This window comes from Phlebotomus argentipes, unplaced genomic scaffold (assembly GCF_947086385.1).
Source record: "Phlebotomus argentipes unplaced genomic scaffold, Phlebotomus argentipes genome assembly contig_15, whole genome shotgun sequence".
NCBI classification, from domain to species: domain Eukaryota; kingdom Metazoa; phylum Arthropoda; class Insecta; order Diptera; family Psychodidae; genus Phlebotomus; species Phlebotomus argentipes.
In genome coordinates, this window is record NW_026776181.1 from 14,403,141 (window position 1) to 14,424,579 (window position 21,439).

Here is a 21,439-nt window from a genome sequence, read left to right on the forward strand (position 1 = left end):
AAGATCGTAAGAGGAAAGAAAGAGTGAATATAATTCTCAATTGCGCCACATTTGTCGTCACTCCAAATCTATCATTCGCTACTTCAAATAGCAAAATAAATCTCATACTACGCAAACTTATAGCATAATCTCTTAGATAGTTCCGTGTTCTTTCACCCTTTCGTTCGCGCACTCTTTGAGTACTTTTTGCCTTTTTTTCCCGTCCATCACACCATCTCGAGAGATTAGTCGCTGTTGGTGCAAATTGCGAAGTACTCCACAGAAGAGTGTCAACTTCGCCATGGCCGAAGTAAATCATTTGGAAATTTACTTGGGAAAGCATTTATCACTCCTTTTTTCTTCCCATGTCTTCGCGTAAGCAACAAAAAAGAGCTTCTCCGGGACATTATCACAGTATTTTTGTCTATTTTTGCCTTTCTCTCTCTCAGTGCTAAAATGAAAAAGTCATCAACTTAGGTATCTTTGCGTTACATAATATATAGACTCTCTCGAGTATACAAAATTAAATGAAAATGCGATAAGAATGTCTCTCTTTTTGCTCACTGTTTGCCTCCCAGGGCGGTGAAAGAAAGCCATGGGATTATGCGAATTTTTGAGGACAATTTGCCAAAAGCGAAGTCAAAACATGGGCAAATTAGAAGACAATTTTCTAAGACGTCGGCCAAGACCTTTTACCCAGCAGCTCTTCATGAGAACAGAAAGCAATGTAACCTCATTGGAAATAATAATAAAAAAAAAGAGAGAGAAAGCATGGAATGGGCAAAAGAGGGAGAGTTTTAATTAAGAAAAAGTATTTCCTCGGAATTTATAACATGGAGAAGCGCCTTAAAGACCGACATTTGATAAAAAATTTATGAGGGTAGAATTTCTGGGTGTAATTTTTCTGGAATTTCGTCACGTGTGAAAATTAAGGGATGCGCAAGTGGAGTGAGTTGGGTGTTAAATCATGTTTAAATCATTCTTCGTTCTCAGGGAAAATCCATTTATTTGGTAAACCTTTTTGAGGATTTCCCATCTTAAAGCCAGCGCCTGAAAAACTGTCGTTCGTGGAAAATACAAATTACCCTCCCAAATCATCCTATGATGGGCACGATTGGAAATCGAAGACGACAAACTCATTCGTGTCTTTATAATTAGTTTATTTTTAATGGTAATATGTACATACCGAAGACGTATTACAATATTTATTAGGAGACGCTGAGTCTCCGCCCTGTAGTGAAACCGTTCGTTAACTCTAGAGAGACACTTTTCCTGCAAACTTAAGGCCATTGTGTAGACTAAATACTGCTCGGGCACAAGTTTATCCGACGCTCACGCTATTGAGGCAGGTCGGGAAGGTAGGTCTTGAACACGGGCTTCTCGCAGCGGAATATCCTCTCCTTCTCGGGGAGTTGTCCAATTTGCCACTTCTTCAGCGAATCCACCGCCTCTTGACTGTGCCCGGAGCCTCTGAATGCAATTGTGGCGTCTCTGCCGGCGTGCTCGAGGAGCACATAGTCACCGCCAGGATGCTGCAATGCCACAGCAGAGCGGAGAGGATTAATTGGAAACTGTCAGTGAAAGGGTCATTTCTATGTCATACCAGCTTGAGGAATTTTGTCACATCGTAGATGCGATCGTAAATGACAATCCAGCAGTCTGTGGCACTGTCGTGATTTGCAACTTCCTCCAGGGAAATTTCAGGTAATTCAATTTCCTCCTCTGGCTCACTGAGGCTCGTCTCCAGGTGATGAAGTGGCTTCTGGCGACGCAATCTCAGAGCATTCATGGCAAATTGCACGAAATTGTTAGTCTCAAAAGACTGAGTGAAGCCACCCTTGGTCTCCATCCTTTCTGTTTGCCACACAGAGTATCTGTTCAATTGCCAACACTTGGGATTCTCCAACCAGATACACCACACTTTGCCAATGTTGCCAGGAGCCGCGACTGAAGTGACTGGACGAGCGGATGAACGCGTGTTGATTGAATGTTTTCCATGCTGATGTGCTGCTGTCGACATGGGAATTCATAGAAATGCCCGTCGACTTATGTATTAATTTGCTTGTTTGTGGCACATAACTAACGACGACTTGTATTTATTTGCCACAGCTTCAGGGTGGGAGAAGACAAGACGCCGCTCATGGAGCTTTCGTCACAGTTTCATCGATAACACATATTGTGCGAAGTATATAATAGCCGGAGATTGCGAAGTATCACGAGAGAAGACGCTGCATGAAATCCGTGAACTTGAAAAAGCACGCTCACGAGTCTAAAGTTTGTGAAGGCGACAAAAATAGCAAAAACAATCCTTCCACAATAAGTCTGATGAAATGCATACGTGAGATTGTAGCACGCGTTTGGGGTGTTAGAAAAACTATACTTCCCACTCTCAGTGGAATTTCCTTATCTCGGGCAGTGATAAGACGGCTCAAAACATATACTTCACAACCGAACCACTGGATTTTCATGTGTGTGGCCTCTGAGGCTATCCAGACAATTCAATCATAAATTAAGTGACCAAGACAATGGGTAGACTTACCTCAAAACCACAAGAACCACTTGCACAATAAACAGCTTCAACGGTAAATTTACATGCGAAGCAAGCAGACTTGGTTGAATGATGCCACCGGAAATGGGAGATATTCCGGGAAATTCACTCCAGGAGCAAGAAATTCCTACTTTCCATCAGTCTCATATGTTCTAATTGCCCTTCTTTGTGCCATGCATTCCTCTTAATACACCTAATTAAAACCTCTGTTGTTGTTTCTGTACATAACATGCGCTATTAACAAACTACTTTCATCAGTCAGTCAGTCGCAGCGGGAAAATATTTAATTCCACCTGGCGCCGAGATGGAAAACTCAAAAGTGCGTCTGCAAAGGCTTGAATTTCACAAGTTGAATGTTGAAATATTTCCTTCACTCGCACCACATCGCCAGCAAAAGTTCAACAACGAAGGGTTCTGTATACCCTTCGTATACAGAACCCTTCGTATAACTCTGTATGTTCATTTAACTACGGAAAATTATTAATGTGAATTCTGTCAATCGATGTTTAAAGTTTTACTTTCAGACCAAAGCTGATTCCCGCTGGAGTTCCTGAAATTTCGCAAAAGGGAAATCTGTTGCATGCTCTCTGAAATTGTACAGAGAATATTTAATGAGGTGAAAAGTCCAATTGCTAAATCAACTTTTCCCGCTGTGTGTGTGTGTGTGTGTGTTGAGTTTTCAGGTGAAATGACAGCGTGTAAATATTGGATTTCATTTCCCATCGGCAATTATCCACCCACAATTTCTTGTCGTTGGTCTCCATAAACGATGCTGACGGATATTTGGGGCTTTTTTACGACCCCCACTTGTCGAAATTCTGGGGCGCAAAATTGCAAATACTGTGCGAGTGGCGTTTGCGCTGTGCGACTATTAACGCGACAATCATGCGAAAACTTAATGGATTTTTAATTAGATTCCACAGCTCGGAGAGTGTTTTGAAGCACGCGCGGGAATTTAGTGCTCTCCTCTAATCTCCAATGCTAAATTGAATGATTTAGAGTGAGGCTCACGGGAGTGTGGAGTGCTGCTCTGTGTCTCCGAGACTCTCTTCGTCGTTTACCTTCCGTGGAATTAATGGCCATCGAACCGTTAATACTTAATATATTGGATCTCATTAGTCAGTCTCTCTCTCCCATTGAGGGAATCTCACTACCACTCAAAATTGTCAATGGTTTAATTGAATTCTGTCTGTTCGGTACTCGAGCCAACTCGAGTGGCCTCTCGTCTCTCCCGCCGAGCCCCTCAACATACTATGCTCTCCATCTCACATGTCTATGCGCTGCATCGTGCCTTTTTTATGCGGCCCCTCGCGTCTGCGATGGACAATTTAGAGTGAGAGATTGTGGTGTGTGAAGAGACACAGAGAAGCAGCAATTATCATCCTGCTTCTTCTCTTCCTCCACTTCATTTCCTCCTTCGTCGTTCTTGCCATCCGCCAGCTCAAACCCCAAAATGCTGGTGTGCAGCGATCGAGACAGTCGAGAAGAACTGCGCCAGTTGGCCGATGGTCTTCCACCGTGATTGTCCACTTAAGAACGCGCTCTCCTCTGGCCATTAGCCATGAATCGCTGGCTCAAGTGTCTCATGCTAATTGGCTCGCTGGCGACTTCTGTTTCATCTTTCGACGGGTAAAGAGTGCGCCTTGTTGTTGCTAATTGCGCTGATGTGAATTCATCAATTTCGCCCAATTGAGAGAGTGCAAAACATCGTATTTATCAGTGTGATTCATCGCGTGGTTGATTTACGTAAATCTCCGCGCGCAATTGGTGTTGGGGAACAACAAGAAAAAAATCACTGACCCACAGATTGAATTGAGCGATTAGCCTTTTTCGTGCAACTGGAATAACAGTATCTCTCTTTCTTCCAGATACTACACAATTATTGCGCCTAAGCACATTCATCCACACTCAGTGTACAATGTCTCCATTGCCACCCACGCCACGGAGGAGGCGAACAACTTCATCGTGGATCTGCAGGGATATCCATTTGGGAAGATGCAGAACTTCACAGCTTCCCGCCAAGTCGCCGTGGCGGCAAATTCAACCAAAACCGTCACCTTTCGTCTCGGCGCCCTTCCCGCGGGCAAATACAAGCTAGTCGTGGACGGTTCGGACTTCAGGAACAGCACGAAGCTCCAGTACCTTCCCAAGTCGCTGCTCTGCTTCATCCAGACGGACAAGAGGATCTACAAGCCGGGAACAATTGTGAGATTCAGAGTTCTTCTCCTCAAGGCCGATCTCAGGCCATCTAAGACCTTGAAGAAGGTCAATGTGGCGATCTTCGACAGCAACAACCTGAAGATCATGGAATGGAACGAGGCGGACTTGAAGCACGGCGTCTTCTCGGCAGAATTGCGCCTCTCGCAGGATATCTCCCTAGGATGGTGGACGATTGAGGCGAAGGCTGCCAAGATGAAGTCCGAAGAGGTCTTCACGCAGCGCTTTGAAGTGGCTGAGTACATTCTGCCCAAGTTCAAAGTCGAAATACAATCCGAGAAGTTCAGTACATTCACCAAAGGAAGCTTTAAGTTTTCAGTGAAGTCCGAGTACAACTATGGAAAACCGATGAAGGGAAACTTCACAGCAACAGTTTCGCTGAAGCCTTACATTGGATTTCCCAAGATTCCCATTGCGACTAAGACTGGGGAAATCAACGGAGTGACGGAGATTGAGTTTAGCTTTGAGGACGATTTGCATCTGAAGCAGAAATTCGACAGGATCTTTACTGTGGATGTCACAGTGCAAGATAACTTGACGGGATTGTGCCAGAATACCAGCGAAGAATTGGGTGTGTTTCTGGCCAAACACGCAATAAGTTTCCTCACTCCTCCAGATTACTTCAAACCCGGCCTGAATTACAATGTCATCGTCTCGGTGAAGCACCACGACGGATCTCCCTTCCTTGGCAAGGAGGAGAACAACGTGACTCTCCTCTATGGATACGATTACGAGACGGCTGAGGAGAATTCTGTGAATCTAACTTTAACCAGCGAAGGACTGGCTTACGGAGGATTCTTCGTGCCTCGAAATGTTAAGAAGCTCTACGTGAAGGCGCTCTTTGAGGATGCTCATGTGATTCTTCCGCATATTTTACGTGCAAGATCCAAGAAGAAGCGCTTCATCTTGGCCAATCTTATCACCAAAACTCCCACCGTGAATTCCACTTGCATCGTTGAAGTGACAACGACTCATCGGCTCAACTACCTGACTTACCACATCGTGGCCAGAGACAATCTCGTCTACACGGCTTTTGTGAACTTCACCACCGACGGAGTCATGAGAATCTCCTTCCCAGTGACTCCGGAAATGGTGCCATCGGCTACTTTCCTCGTCTACTACGTCGCCAGCACGGGATACTTAATCTACGATCGGCTGGTGATCAACTTCCACCTCAAAAACACCTTCAATCTCAAAGTCTCGCACGCCACGGCGACGCCTGGTCAAGAAGTGATCATCTCTATAGACTCCGAGAGTCCGGGCTTCGTTAATCTCGTGGCAGTGGACAAGAGTGTGCTGGAGATGCAACACGAGAAGCACATGCTGACGGAAAAAAGAGTGGCAGAAACTCTGCAGGACTTTGTCAAATACTCTCCTCTGCAGATCGTGAGGAGTCTCAGGCGAGTGCCCAGGAAGAAATTCTTCAAGGAGTTTGACGACGCTGGAGTGATTCTCATGTCGAATGTGAAGAAAGGCGGCAAGAAGCCTGGTTTCAGCCAATTGCTGACCTTTGATGAGGAAGAGGAACTTCCTGATGAGGCAGATGAAGATTATGGGGAGTTTGAGGGCGTGATATCGCAGAAGGACGTGACCAGTGGCGAGCCTGGAGAGATAAACGCCAGAAGATACTTCCCAGAGACCTGGCTTTGGTGGGATGTGGTGACGCAAAGCAAGGGAAAGTTGCTGATCAAAGTGAAGGTTCCGGACAAGATCACTGGATGGGTTCTGAGTGGATTTTCCGTGGATGAGAACACAGGTTTGAGTCTCATAAAGCAGCCAGTGAGCGTGAGTGTCTTTCAGGCATTCTTCATCTCCACCAGTCTTCCGTATTCCGTCAAGAGGGGCGAAATAGTCACGATTCCGGTGGTTGTTTTCAACTACTTGAACGAAACAAGGCCTGTTGAAGTGATCTTCCGGAATATTCAAAGGGATTTCTGCTTTGAAGATCTCTCCATTTGCAACGCCTCCCAAAGGATCGAAATTATGGCCACAAACCAGACGGGAACCTCCCTGGAATTCCACCTCATTCCACAGCGCCTGGGCAGAGTTAAGTTCGAAGTTGTGGCGCGGAGTGGAGATCTCATGGATAAGATTGTCAGAGAATTGCTCGTGGTGGCTGAAGGAGAGGTTCAGTACGATAATCAGGCTTTTCTGGTGGATCTTCACACCTTGTCTTCTGCTGCGGAATCCTTCACGCCACATCTGCCGGACAACTTTGTTCCAGACTCTCTGGAGATGAAGATCAACATCATGAAGAACATTCTGGCCAGTTCCATGGAGAATCTCGACGAACTCGTGCCTCATCTTCCCACTGGATGTGGAGAGCAGAATTTAATCACCTTCGCGCCAAATGTCGCTGTTCTGGACTACATGACTCGGACAAGGAGGCACAACGAGGATCTCCGGATCCGAGCACTGAGATTCATGCGTCAAGCTTATCAGAGACAACTCAAGTTCCGCCACCGCGATGGTTCTTTCAGCGCCTTCGGAGATGCTGACGAGACGGGAAGCATCTGGCTCACGGCCTACGCGGCGAGAACATTCCTCTGGGCGTCCAGGTACATCACAGTGGACAGGAGAGTGACGGACAAGGCCCTGAAGTGGCTGAGCCAGCAGCAACTGGAGGACGGGAGTTTCATCGAGTACGGAATCTCTATCAGGATTTTCGATAGGGAAATGTTCACTGCCGACACCAATCGAGTGGGAATGACAGCCTTCTCGATCCTGCCCTTCCTGGAGACAGGAATTGGATGGACAAAGTACGCTGCTACGCTTGAGAAGGCTTATGATTACATAGAAAAGGAATTTCCCAATGTGGAAGACGTCTATTCACTGTCCTTGGCGGCTTATGCTGCCCAGTTCTTCGAGGGAAATCTTCGTGAACGCGCAGTGGAAGTCCTCAATGAGAGAGCTCAGCGTGATCGCGGGAAAATCTGGTGGGAGAGTAAGAGTGACGGAATGAATTTGTCCATCGAGAGCACCTCGTACGCTCTCCTGGCCAATCTCGCGGCTGAGCATCTGGAGGAATGCGTGGGAGCGACCAAATGGCTCATCTCCCAGCGAAACTCCCGCGGAGGATTCACCTCCACTCACGACACGGTTCTGGGCCTCTTTGCACTGGCCAAAGTGGCAGAACGACTGGAGTTCAGCAGCAATAGCATGAATTTCACAATCAACCAATTGAACATCAAGAATTTCAGCGACATGAAGTCCATCAAAGTCAATCCTGGACTGAGGAATGTCACAATCACGGCCTCGGGAAGAGGATATGCGATCATTGAATTTACCACGAAATTCAATGTGGGAAGTGCGAAGAAATTCTCCCAGATCGAGTATTTCGCATTGGAGTCGAAGGTGAAATTCCTGGGATCTCATGACAACTTCTTGAATCTCACTTTCTGCACCCATTTCAACCCTCAATCGAGATTCATGCGCCAGAGCAACATGACAGTGATGGAGATTGTGCTGCCCAGCGGTCACAGAATCGACAGGGATCAGACAAATCTGCTCAACGGACTGCAGACGTTCAAGAAAGTGGAGTTCAGGAACGGCGACACGAAGGCGATCATCTACTTCTGCGAGATCACCGAGCAAGATGTCTGTCCAACGCTGATGGCTTACAAGACACACAGAGTGAAGAGAGCTTATCGCGGGAAAATCTCCATCTACGATTACTACAACCCAAGTGAGTGTTTTTCACTTGTTTATTGCTTCCCTAGAAACATTTTTAATTTCCATCTCTCTTCCAGGCATTATCAACAGGGAGTTCTTCTGATTTTGTCGCCTTCATCCGTTAAGACTTAAGTTTGATCATACTCTTTTTGTATTGTGTAAAGTTAGTAAAGAAGCTTTCCTAGATCCACAGGAATCTTGTAATCAGAGATCCCAGAACCAGGTAGATGAGAGATTCGACTTTACTAGAGGACCCCACGGGTCCTGGTCTGTCCAGAGGACTTCCTGGCTCCTTGTCAGAGGTCTGCTGCTGAGCCTGTGGCGTGCACGACTGTCCGCAGTCATCTCCCTCGCAGATGTCACACAAACTAGCCGGATTGGCGCTGTAGAACATCCTCGCACGACGCGCTACAAATTGCAAGACAACACTTAGAATACTCCACAAAATCTTCACAACGCAACCAACTCACCATTATCATAATAGTCGTAAACGGTCACAGCTGCCGGCTTCTGATGAGCCACTTTGAATGTCCTGAAGGCAGTCAATGTTGGGCATCTCTCCTTCCGGTCCAGATTGTCAAAGTACACCACAACTTTGGTGTCTCCGTCTTTCGTCTCCACCTTCTTCACCTTCTCCAGCATCTGCAGTGATGGCAGAGTGTCCAGATCGGCGGTGAATCCACTGGGGAAGCCCACTTCCATCACTGCCATGTTGGACTCATTGCCAGCCGCGCTGTCTGGGATGAAACTCGTGCACACTGAGAGATGCAGGAAGTCCTGATTGCTGTTCTTATTCACCTGCGGATCCAGTGTGAAGCGCGGCCAGGCGCCGGTGACATTGAGATTGTATCTGTAAGACAGCTGAACCACAACGAATCCCTTGCCCTGTGCCGACACAGTCACATTCCTCACATTCGGAGAAAGCTTGACACTCTGGAGAACCAGCGAGTTGTCATTGTCCACTTTGAGATTAGACTTCTGACCATCCTCAGCCTCAACAGTCATTTTCACGTCATTTCCTCCTCCTGGGCCGCCTCCTGAAATCTTCTCAGCGAATTTCGCCAGAGCTGTGATGCCCACAACGGTGTCCTGTGTGGATTGGAAGCCTCCTTCGCTGTTCCTCTGACCAATGAGCCACTTCATCACCGGCAAAGCATCCTCCACGATTCCAGCTTCCATGTAAGTCAGCAGAGCGTACGCTGTGAGCTCCACATTGACCGAGTTGGGCTGTCCATACCAGGGATTCTTCTTGTCCGCTTCGGGAATGGGCTTATGCCACCACTTGAGCTGCGCATCTGTGGTCGATTTGCCCTCCATCAGAGCCAGAGCGTTGCTCCTGGAGCTGTGCTGGGCAATGTGAAGAGCATAAGCGGCCAGAGCCAGAGCATAGACATCATCCAGTCCTTCGAGGTTCCTCGCAACATAATCCAGAGCCTTGTTGATAGTGTTCTGATGCTTGGGCACATCATTGCGATTCTCCAGGAATGTGATGAGTGTGTATGCAGTGAGAGCGATTCCCTGACCAGCTCCTCCTTGCATATCCTTGTGCGAAACGTGACCCACTTCAGGGAAGCTTCCATTCGGAGCTTGTTGATCACTGAGCCAATTGAGAGCATTGGTGATCACTTCCTCCTCGACAGCGATGAATTTCTTGGCTTGTCTGAAGGATCTCGCAACAAAGGCGGTGAGCCAAGTGCTTCCGTTCTTGTCACTCTCGCCGAAGGCACTGAAGGAACCATCCTTGTGCTTGTACGTCAACTCTCTCTGGTATCCAGACTCCATGTACTTCAAGGCTTTCTTCTCGATCTCAGGCGTCTCCTTTCCAGTCACCTTCAGATAGTTCAGCACCACAATATTGGGCACAAAGTTCAGCATATTCTGCTCTCCGCATCCGTAAGGAAGTCTGATGAGTTTGTCCAGATTCTCAATGGTCGATCCCAAGAGATCTCCAAGCACGGACACCTCAACGTGAACAGAGTCTGGCACGGCGTTCTTTGGCACTTCGAAGGGCAGATTGGCAACAGCATTCGGCTCCTTGTTGAGGTCCACGAAGACGGATTTGCTCATGTACTGAGGAACTCCTTCGGGCTCCACCAGGAGAAGACGTTCGACTCCATCTCCAGCCACTGCTGACGTTGCAGTCACTTTAATGGTAATGTGTCCCACCTTCTTAGGCGTCACCATGAATGAGAGCGCTTTTCCTCCGTTGGCCGGAACTGTGACTCTCTTCTTGCGGTACAATTCGAGTTCTGGAAGGATGTTAAGATAGCATTGAGGGAAGGTTTCATTCCACCCAGCAATGGCTGTACTCACTGGGATTGGGATTAACATCATTGGTGACCTCAGTGAAATCAAACTCCTGATTCACATTGTCCAGCGTCACTTCCGCCTGAACATCGCTCTCCATGTAGTTGAAGACAACAATTGGAATTGAGACAACTTCTCCGCGTTTCACCGAATAAGGCAGATTCGTGGAGACGAAGAAAGGCTGGAAGACTTTCAGAGTCCGCGGATTCTGAGTCATGCCGAAGCCTGTGATGGGATCAATGGCGAATCCCGTGATCACCCAGGAAGTGATGGTGTCTGGGACTTTCTTGCGTAGCGTCGTCTTTCCCTCGTAGCTGCAAAAATTCACACAAGAATCATTGCAAAGGACGCTCTTGTGGACACTCTTCAGTGAGCCACAGAGACAGAAAGGAGACTTCATAAGTCTTGTTAATTTCATTAATGGGTTTATATTAAGTTTACCAAAATCAATTATTTTTAATCATTTGAATAAACCCGACACACGTTATTTCCAAATGTGTGTGTGTAGATTGAAATTTAATCACTCTGGATTAAGGGAAGTGCGGATATTAAATGGCAGTAAATATTAATCAATTAGAGCTCTTTTGCAATTATTGAAACTCGTGTTTTTTTTGGGAGGGACACAATAGTATTAATTTTATTTTAATAAATTTAATAAATTGTGGCTCAACTCCTTTCTCGTCTCTGCAGTCGAGTGGAGAGAAGGTGAATGTCACATGCTGTCTTAATTGCCACCAGACATTTTTGCATTCAGCTCACCTTCTCCCGTGCTTCTCTATCTCCCACAAGGTTAATAGAAAATAACATCACAAAACGAAGCGAGCAACAGAAGCGAACACCGTCACCAGAAGCCCCGGGAAAATTCCACCCAAAAGACAGGTCTATCGAAGTTTTACATGAAGAGTTAAAACCACGTGTTAGCGATGCGATGAATGGAGATTAGGGTGAGATTGCGTGATTTTTCATCGTCGTCATAATTACCCCGATGAAGTATTGAGAAAGAGCCACGTATCCCGGATATCATGCATGAGATACACACGTGGGTGATTCCACGCCGGCCGCGGGATGCGGCTGAAAGCATAGGGACCGGCGAGTGGAGGACGTGTGTGCAATTTGAATAAGTGAGCAGGACCCAAATCTGTCCTCTTGCGTGTCACATCGTCCACGGAATTATAGCGCTCGGTCGTGATGGGCAGGAGGTTCTTCGTGGTCAAACCTTGGCAATGGCATCAAACAGTGCGTGTCAAATGGAAGAGGATGAAAGACAACCACAGATAAATACAGTGTGTTAATCATGCACTAGAGAATATCTCTTCAACTTTCTCTGCACAGAAATATCCAATCACAAAAACCAAAAAATAATAAAAGAGGAAAAACTACTCAGGAAGAGAGGCTTCAGAAGCACCCGTGAAAGATAAATGAGCAAATGATGATTTTTACGGACCCAATTGACTCGATATCTTCCCAAATCCACGATTCAGGGAACTTTGATCGGATCATGACGGGTGGACTCTGGTCAGAAGTCCCTTCAACTGCCACGGTATCAATTTTGACTGTTGTTGACAAAGGCGCCGAAAATGGAGTGCTTACGATGAATTCGGGACCCGCTTTGAATGAGTAGAAAATCGGCCTGAGATTTTCTACTGAATTTGATCCCCCGAGAATTCATGAATGTGAAGAAAAAAAGATTACAATGTAAAAATTGTGAGAAGAAATTGCAGAAAAACACTCAAAAAACGTGCTTTAAAGTCTAAAACCCGCTAAAACCGAAAAATTACGGATTTGAGAAAGAAGAACAAACCTATCTAACAATTCCCAAATCCAAGTTTCAAGGAAATTTCGTCGAATTACTGGTTGAACTTCTTGATTCAAGTCTTGGTCTTCAGCTATTGGAATGCGACTCTCCTTATAAACCCTCCCATCATCAAAACCTCCCCCTCGAGCTGAAACTCCATCGAACGCGTAGTATGAAATTTCACCGCTTTCTACGAAGAATCAATGAAATGACAAAGAATTCTAGATAGAGCAACTGATAAAGGAGGGAACAAACCCAGAATCCTCAACACTACAACCTTATAGGCATCACTAACCCGTCATCTTTCCCGAATTCATCCCAAATCCACGTTTCCGGGAATTTACGGCGAATTTTAGGTTGAACATGAGATTCTGATGAATCACCTTCGCCTACATCAACTCTTTCAGCATCGTCGAAGGCTACTTCCGCCTCTTCTTCAACCTCGAGCGCATAAGCAATGTCTGAATCTTGATAGTCGTAAACTTCTATAAGGTTTTAAGTAAAAGGTTTCGATATTTAAACTAAAAGCTTATTTGCATTCCTTATTAATTCATAACATAGAAACATTTTTACAAAGGCCATTCAGCGGTCAAATTAATGCATTGCATCAGAAATTACTAAAACAAAAAAACACACCCATCTTGAATATCATCCCAAATCCATGTCTCTGGAAACTCTTTCCTAATCTTTGGAGCGCTTACGACACCGCTTATCGAGTGAAATGAGGCATCGACAGTCATTTGAGGGCCTATTCTTAAAGCAACCATTCCGTCACTATCGAACACAATATCATTAACGGGACGTCTAAGATGGAAAAAGGCTACAAGACAAATAAAAGATCCCTTCGAGATTACTCACAGATATAACAAAAAGGCAGAAGTTTAGAAATTGCACAATTTTTAAGTACTCCACACCAACAAGAACTATAAAACTAACCCATTATCTCTCCCCAACTCATCCCAAATCCACGTTTCAGGAAATTCACGACGAATTTTCGGGTCTGAATAACTTTCTCCACCATCTTCTGAATATTCAACAGTGTCTTCTGCCATTGTAAACTCCACATTTTCGAAAAAGCTTGGCGTTGTTAGATAATAATCGTATGATTCTAGAAAGTCAAAGGGACGATTTAATTTAGATTTGCCAATTGAGAAGTGAATGATGCGTTAATGAGACAATCTGTTGTAGTGCAATTAAAGATAGTCATAAGTTTCCAACTCCGTTTGCGATATCAAGAAGACTAACCCGATGTCATTCTCATCTGTCCAAATCCAGGTTTCGGGGAAATCCTTTCGGATCTTAGGGGGCTCTGAAATATCTTGCACAGCAGATTCATCCTCAACTCGGATGTCTATCAAACCAAAAGCTGCTTCAGGAACAATACCGCCTAGCCTATCAGCCAGATAATAGTAATCGTGTTCTAAACAAAAAGTAATGATCTAAATAAATCGTACTATAGATCGAATTCGAGACATCTTCAGGGATATTCTTAATGGTAGATTCTTCAGGAAATACAACCTGATGAGAGTAATGCAGTGCAGATACCATGAAAAGATGATATAGTTGATAAGGTTAGCCAGAGTTTTTCTACAATAAGAGTACTTTTGAGGGCAATTTCAGACACAAACCCATTGTCTTCTGTATCTTCCCAAATCCAGGTTTCGGGGAATTCTTTTCGAACTTTCGGAGGTTCAACTGAACCACCCCCAAAACCGGCTGCCGGATCTACACTTGCAGCAACAGCGAAAGCCACACCAGGCGGGGGAGCGGGAAATGCTGCATTTTGAGGAATAGGACGGAAGAATGGTTGATAGTAGGCTAAAACAATACATTGAACTTGATTACTCTAACGCATTCCCTACTAGTACAATAAGAACTTAATAAATCGAGTTAGGACCCTCTTTAGGTGCATTTTAAATGATAATTGCATCAAGAGTGCAAGGCAGAAACCATGCCAAGATAATATAGAAATTGTATAAGTTAGCAGAGTTTTCCTACGATAAGTAATTTTGAGGAGGACTTCAAAGAGTTTAGAAACAAACCCATTATCTTCAGTATCTTCCCAAATCCAGGTTTCGGGGAATTCTTTTCGAACTTTCGGAGGTGCAACCGGTTTAACTGAACCACCCCCAAAACCGGCTGTCGGATCTGCACTTGCAGCAACGATTAAAAGCGTACCACGCGGGGGAGCGGGAAGTGTTGCATTTTGAGGACGGAAGAATGGCTGAATGAAGGCTAAAACAATACATTGAACTTGATAATTCTATCACATTCTCTACTAGTGAAATAGGAACATAATAAATCGAGTTAGGACCCTCTTTAGGTGCATTTCGAATGATAATTGCATCAAGAGTGCAAGGCAGAAACCATGCCAAGATAATACAGAAATTTTATAAGTTAGCAGAGCTTTCCTACGATAAGTAATTTTGAGGAGGACTTCAAAGAGTTTAGAAACAAACCCATTATCTTCAGTATCTTCCCAAATCCAGGTTTCGGGGAATTCTTTTCGAACTTTCGGAGGTGCAACCGGTTTAACTGAACCACCCCCAAAACCGGCTGTCGGATCTGCACTTGCAGCAACGATTAAAAGCGTACCACGCGGGGGAGCGGGAAGTGTTGCATTTTGAGGACGGAAGAATGGCTGAATGAAGGCTAAAACAATACATTGAACTTGATAATTCTATCACATTCTCTACTAGTGAAATAGGAACATAATAAATCGAGTTAGGACCCTCTTTAGGTGCATTTCGAATGATAATTGCATCAAGAGTGCAAGGCAGAAACCATGCCAAGATAATACAGAAATTTTATAAGTTAGCAGAGCTTTCCTACGATAAGTAATTTTGAGGAGGACTTCAAAGAGTTTAGAAACAAACCCATTATCTTCAGTATCTTCCCAAATCCAGGTTTCGGGGAATTCTTTTCGAATCTTTGGTGGTTCAACTGGTTCAACTGAACCGCCCCCAAAACCTGCTGCTGAATCTCCATTGACAAATCCGAAAAACTCGCCATCAGGCGAGCCAGAAAGACTTAACTCGTATTCAGGCATAATTTCGTCGTAGGCTAAAAACATTAAACACATACATTGAGCTTAATCACTCTACGACATTCTCTACTCTAAACTAAAGTGATTTTTGTGATTTTCATATCCCACACATAAAAGTCAGACTTTGTACAATAGTTTATGTGAATATTTCAGTGACAAACCCAATATCTTCGAAATCTTCCCAGATCCACGATTCAGGAAAGTCTTTTCGAATCTTCAGAGACTCTACAAAACCGTCTTCCAGAGTCATTTCTGTCATTGCGTTTTCAAGAGTTACAAAGGGACCAAAGGAACGAGCAGAAGGGAAGATGTCTGAGAATCCTAGAAAATAAAATATGTTCCTTAAATTTTGAAAAATCAAATTGAATCCGAAAATTCATAACTGAGAGGTCCAAAACAATATATATATATATATACAAAATGTTTCGGTTATTCCTGGCGATATTAATGAACATGAAAACCCCGAATGAACATAGAGGCTACAATGAAAGCTACGTTAAGATCAACGTGACCAACCCATTGTCTTCAGTGTTTTCCCAAATCCAGGTTTCAGGAAATTCTTTTCGAATTTTAGGCGGTTCAACGAAAGCACGTTCTGGTGCCGCGACACTTCCTGGTCTTTTGGCAAGACCAGGAAGTCCTGCCAGACCGATAACACCTGAACGATTCATTAAATTCACTTGTCCCCTTCTGAAGTATGGCCGAACATCTGAAATTGTAAGTAAATCAAGTTCCTAAAATGACGAAATGATTTAGAAAAACTCCACAAATCATGCTTAAACTGCTACAAGTTCAGGAAGCCCAAGTAAAGCATCAAAATCTTGAAATTTTCGAATTCCCAAGGGTTCTAGAAAACCATAATTCAGAAATATCAATGATCGAAATGTTTCGATTATGTTTGTGAACACAAAAACCCCACAATAAATAACTATGCAAAGAAAACTACTTTAAGACCAACCCATTGTCTTTAGTGTTCTCCCAAATCCAGGATTCGGGGAATTCTGTTCGGATTTTAGGCGGTTCAACGAGAGGTGTGAAACCTCCTAGTCTTGGTGGAGGACCAGGACCTCCTCGAAGGTTCCATCGTGGCTTTATAGCACTCATTAAGTAAACGTTTCCCCTTGGATAGGGTCGAAAACCTGAAATTGTAAGTAAATCAAGTGTCTGAAATGATGATGTGACTTTGAAACACTCCACAAATCATGCTAAAACCGCTACAGGTTCCAGAAAGCCCAGTCAAAAGCATCTTAAATTCTTGCAAATCTCATTGACGAACCCATTATCTTCGAGATCATCCCAAATCCAAGTTTCAGGGAATTCTTTCCGTATTTTTGGAGGCTGAACGAAACCACCTCCAAAACCTGCTGCTCCTGCGGCTGCCATGGCAGGCATAGCTAGAGCCACGCCAGGAGCAGGAAGCCCAGCAAACGCTTCCATGCCGCCCTTGTAGTAAAATATGGGCATGCCTAGAAGAATAACCATCTCAATGTGAAGAACTTTCCCAGAGACTCAGGGGAGGAATTGTGAGACAAAATCTTCCAAATCATGCTTCACATTCTGCATGAACAACACTTTCAGCCATCTTAAACGACAGTTAAACCAACCCATTGTCTGAAATTTCATCCCAAATCCACATTTCTGGAAAGTCTTTACGAATCTTTAGACTTTCTGCTGGCTGTTCTGAGTCTTCGTGGCTTGAAAAATTCGTTCTAGCTTTTCCAGTTCTAAACTTCTTCCTCCGACCAAGAAATCTTCTCGGCACGGGATCGAGAGTACGACGGAAAGCTGCTTGAAATTCTATAAAAATCTTCAAATCTTGAGGAAAAACGAAGCATATTAAAGTTTTAAGTCAACTTACGACTTGGCTCCTCCTTGGCATTGGTCAGGAAAACAGCTCCGGCATCCTGCAAGGCAATAAAGAAGTGTTGCTTAATTTTCTTAGCAGACACAATCAATCATCAACTCACATTGAAATCTCGCCAGGTTGGAGTGTACCAAGGAGCGATGAATCTCTTTCCTCTCCAAGGATAGTTTCTGGGATACCAAGTCTCTTCTTGATAGCTGCGTAGGTCATTGAATATGGCATCCTTGGACAGATCATTGCCCGACTTCAGCAGCAACACGCTCTGATCCACGCCCAAAAGTCCCACGAAGGAATTCGGCTTGGTGTTGACTGTCAGCGTGAGATCATCTCCTGGTCCCGCCTGAGTCTTGTCCATCTCCAGCTTCACAAAGTTCTGGAAGCTCGAGCGGAACTTGATGGGTTGACTGTCAGAGACAACTTCTCCGTCCGGCCGGATAAAGTACACCACGAGCTTGGCTTCGGGAACCATGGCGAAGCTCGCCAAGAACTTGAACGTGTGCGAATTCCTGGAAGGCACTTCCACAGTCTTCGAGATGATAATGTCTCCGCGGCCGATGACTTGATATGTGAAGTGCGTCATGGGTTCAGTTGCGTCCACTTGAACGGAAATCTCGCGGTTCACCTCGGGTTCAGCGGTGTTGATGGTGGTCTTGAGGAAGGTGTTGCTGTCCGACGACACGGATGGCGTGTATCCAAGGTATCCCTCAGTGTCCAGATAAGTGGCAACCATGTCAATGTTGCTGACGTTCACGGGAATGTCCAGATTGACCTTTCCCATGCCATTCTCATCGAGATAAACAGTCGAATTCACTGAGTTACTCTTGTATCCATCTTCTGCAGAGTAGAAGTTGTTGGTTTGCCGAAGATACACTGGATTGTTCTTATCCGTCACTGGAGATCCATCACGATTTGCCACTTTCACGCGAACAGTGAAGGGCAAACCAGCCTTGAATCTATCAGAAGATTTAATCAATTCCACTTCGTATCGCGTGCGATAGAGAGTCACGGTTTTAGAAGTGTTCTGCTTCCTGTTCGTCAGCTCTTCCTCCACAACAGCCTCAACTGTGATGTCTCTTTGCCAGTCTTCCTTGAATTTCAACTCATCCTGAATGTCAAACTCCACAGAAGTCTTGCCATCGATCTTGGAGACTTTCCTGGAAATCAAATCGGACACAAATGGCTGGTAAGAGCCGAAGAATCGTGGATAGACAGAAATTGTGGCTTCTCCTTTCACTGGCTTTCCGTACGTGTATTTGGAACGCACGGTGAACCGCAGCTTGCCATCCTTGAAGGTGGCAAATTGAGGAGTGTCAATGGTCACTTCGAACTTCGGCAGCACATATTCCGCCACTTCAATGTTCTTGGAGAACTTCTGTCCCATCACGTCCACCTGGATTGTCCAGTCGCCCAGAACTGGCAGATCTGAAAGCTGCAGCTCATTCGAATACACGCCCTTGACCGGCTCAGCGTCGAGCCACTGCTTAATGCGATTCTGCTTGGCATCCTGAATGTAGATCAACATTTTATCCTTCGGCTGAACCGGCTTCAGATTGGCATCCAGAATGAGAACGCGGAACCTCACGACATCTCCTGGCTTGTACACCGCCTTGTCCGTCTGAATGTACGTGGAAAAGGTCTTCGTGTTGGCGGATATCGAGGTGTAGTTCTTGAAGATCAGTCCCGAGAGACCTTCTGCTGTCAAGTTGTACTCTCCAGGCTCCACTTTGCCGATCTGTCGAGACGAGGAGACAAAAACAGACAAGAGCTTCTTAGCAAATCTCTTCTTTTTGTGCACACATTCCACACGACTTTTTCACGCGACTAGAACACTTCAGGCAATAAGAGAATTTAGCAGATAAACCTGTTCAGCTGATTGCACAAGTTTCCCATCAATTCATCTCAGTAGACGGGAAGAAAAAAATCTAATTAAATTCTCAAGCTGTTGCGATATCACTTATCGGGATGTGGAAAAAGTCAATTTCGGAAGGTTATTCGCGAAATTATATAATATCGCGATAATGGTGAAGGAATTAACACAACTCATCGCTTTGAGACTTTCTCAAACACATGTTTTGATTTATTCAAAACCATTGAGATCTTTTTTCAGTAATCTTTCTGGGAAATGCTGATTAATAAAACATCTCAGAGTTGAATTGCGATTTTTTTTTACTTCGTGGTTCTAATGAATGTTTTTCCTGCTTTGATGATGTTTTCAATTTAACATTTTTGCAATAATAGATGTTCTTGTATCCCAAAAAAGCATGAATAATTCAGATTTTTTTCTAACTTGAAGAAAGAATTAATAAATCATTGAGTTAATGTAATAAAAATGCGCAATTCATGAACCGCTAAAGTTAGAATTCATTTAAAAATATATCTTCATGACTTTCAGAGAGAACCAACATAAATCTACCATAATTTCTCACCAATTAATTAAGTGTCATAATCATGAATGACATCAATAACAACATTCTTCATTCTTCAGTTGCAAATGCATCGCAAATCTCGGCTCTAGTCACAACAGAATAATCACCTAAGATAAGACAAAACACCAATTTGCATCTCAACTCACATCGATCTCCACCAGTTTGCTCGTGTCTGGCTCCAGCGTGACATCCTTGAACTGGGAGAATTTCGAGCCTCCCTCGGACTGTCCTTCGACGCCGACTCTCATCTGGACAGCCTCGCTGGTGCCATGAGTGCTCACGGAAACGTGATATGGGGAATTGGCGCGAAAAACTCGCGAGCCAACGACGCTGTAGTACCTGGCAAAAAAACCATCTCGATCATTAGTGGGACAAAAAGTGCTCACAAATGCTCTGGATAATTAATTCAAAAACTTAAACATGATCTATTTTTTTACTCCGTCTATCACACAACATTAAGGGGAATTTCTGCTGTCCGGACTGCGAGCGGTAAAAAGTGGGATTCCCACTGTTTTCCAGTTCACATTTTTCAAGTGAATTTGCTGTAATTTCGCTTTTTTCTTTCTTTCAAAACACGAGAATAAAAAAACCCCCCAAAGACTTGCGACGCGTGTGTTAAAGTTTATCGTGTCGGACAGATTAGGAGTGTTCTAAGAAAACTTATGTAACAACAATCGTCTCTCGCATTGGCACAAAAACTCCAATGCATCTCCAATATTTTTCCGTGATGAACACAAAAGATTTGTCTCACAGGTATAAGTGGTGATGATGTCAAAACACACGTAGGCACGATGTTTTACTCTTATTTTGCACAACACCAGCGCTCGCGTCCACCAACGCAAATAACTTGCAGTTGGACTTCAGGAAACCAAATTTGTCAAGCTGGATTTTTTCATCATCATCATCATCGCATCGCATTGCTAGTGAGCGATGAATCGCAATCCAACGGCTTTCTTCACGCTCTTGAGCAATTTGGGGGCCACAGAGGGAGTGGGTGGTGAAATTTCAGTCAGTTACATACCCTTTCGCCTCACAGCACACCCCAAAGATCGCGCAGGTGAGAAAAATCGCGAAAATTCGCGACATACTGCTGCACCTCCTGACCTGACCAAGACGCGCACAAAGTCAGTAAAGAGAAGAAAAATCACTTGAACACTGTAGCTTCAATTGCTCGCGCGAGGGCACCTGATCCGATCCACTCGGAGTCTCGACTGGTACTGAATAATGTGTGTGGGGACTGAGCCGTATTGTCCGCGCGGACGCGAGAGACACAAGGTCGAGAGCGATCAGTGTCGCTCTTCCAAGCTTCCAGAGAGAGAGAAAGATTGCTCACGATCGCTTGGCTTTCCGTGCACGTGCGAAGATTCTCTGGACTGGCAAAATCCCCGCGACGCGCAGTGAAGAAAAGCCATTGAAGGTGCTCGATGGCAGGCGACAAAAACCGTTCGATGATCCACTCATGATTGAATGACTATAGTTTGGTGTGTGTTTGCTCATACGCTTTGTAATTAGTCACTCTCGCCGGTCACATTAATTTTTATTCCGACACGCCAGCGCTAAATAATTCACAGCCATTTGTGAAAAT

At 44.7% G+C, this 21,439-nt stretch overlaps 3 protein-coding genes across 9 annotated transcripts; 1 reads left to right on the forward strand and 2 right to left on the reverse strand.

Annotated features, from left to right (window-relative positions):
• Positions 1 to 1,126: 1,126 nt before the first annotated feature.
• LOC132262082 (acyl-lipid (8-3)-desaturase B) lies at positions 1,127 to 2,917 on the reverse strand. Its single transcript, XM_059761219.1, has 2 exons — positions 1,583 to 2,917; positions 1,127 to 1,511 (listed from the first exon to the last, which is right to left on the reverse strand). The coding sequence occupies exons 1-2, from the start codon at positions 1,997 to 1,999 to the stop codon at positions 1,317 to 1,319; spliced, it is 612 nt and encodes a 203-aa protein (XP_059617202.1). The 5' UTR covers positions 2,000 to 2,917; the 3' UTR covers positions 1,127 to 1,316.
• Positions 2,918 to 4,088: 1,171 nt separating this feature from the next.
• On the forward strand, positions 4,089 to 8,548 carry LOC132262485 (CD109 antigen-like). The gene is made up of 2 exons (XM_059761766.1): positions 4,089 to 4,156; positions 4,396 to 8,548. The coding sequence occupies exons 1-2, from the start codon at positions 4,089 to 4,091 to the stop codon at positions 8,546 to 8,548; spliced, it is 4,221 nt and encodes a 1,406-aa protein (XP_059617749.1).
• A 14-nt stretch (positions 8,549 to 8,562) lies between these two features.
• LOC132263406 (CD109 antigen-like) lies at positions 8,563 to 21,078 on the reverse strand. 7 transcript variants are annotated; one of them, XM_059763151.1, is made up of 8 exons: positions 20,876 to 21,078; positions 20,001 to 20,193; positions 17,532 to 19,160; positions 17,423 to 17,468; positions 11,705 to 11,939; positions 10,730 to 11,037; positions 8,887 to 10,665; positions 8,563 to 8,824 (listed from the first exon to the last, which is right to left on the reverse strand). In XM_059763151.1, the coding sequence occupies exons 1-8, from the start codon at positions 20,938 to 20,940 to the stop codon at positions 8,598 to 8,600; spliced, it is 4,482 nt and encodes a 1,493-aa protein (XP_059619134.1). In that variant the 5' UTR covers positions 20,941 to 21,078; the 3' UTR covers positions 8,563 to 8,597. The 7 variants fall into 7 exon arrangements, with proteins under 7 accessions (XP_059619134.1, XP_059619139.1, XP_059619136.1 ...); XM_059763156.1 differs by lacking the exon at positions 11,705 to 11,939 and adding an exon at positions 13,764 to 13,938; XM_059763153.1 differs by lacking the exon at positions 11,705 to 11,939 and adding an exon at positions 14,147 to 14,336.
• Positions 21,079 to 21,439: the final 361 nt, after the last annotated feature.

Coding starts and splice junctions, on each gene's coding strand:
- LOC132262082 (XM_059761219.1), bottom strand. CDS start 1,999: ATGTCGACAGCAGCACATCAGCATGGAAAACATTCAATCAACACGCGT. Junction 1,512..1,582: donor TGACAAAATTCCTCAAGCTG/GTATGACATAGA, acceptor GTGGCATTGCAG/CATCCTGGCGGTGACTATGT.
- LOC132262485 (XM_059761766.1), top strand. CDS start 4,089: ATGAATCGCTGGCTCAAGTGTCTCATGCTAATTGGCTCGCTGGCGACT. Junction 4,157..4,395: donor TCTGTTTCATCTTTCGACGG/GTAAAGAGTGCG, acceptor TCTTTCTTCCAG/ATACTACACAATTATTGCGC.
- LOC132263406 (XM_059763151.1), bottom strand. CDS start 20,940: ATGTCGCGAATTTTCGCGATTTTTCTCACCTGCGCGATCTTTGGGGTG. Junction 11,038..11,704: donor TTTCTCAATACTTCATCGGG/GTAATTATGACG, acceptor GAATTTTTGCAG/CTACGAGGGAAAGACGACGC. Junction 10,666..10,729: donor TGATGTTAATCCCAATCCCA/GTGAGTACAGCC, acceptor ACATCCTTCCAG/AACTCGAATTGTACCGCAAG.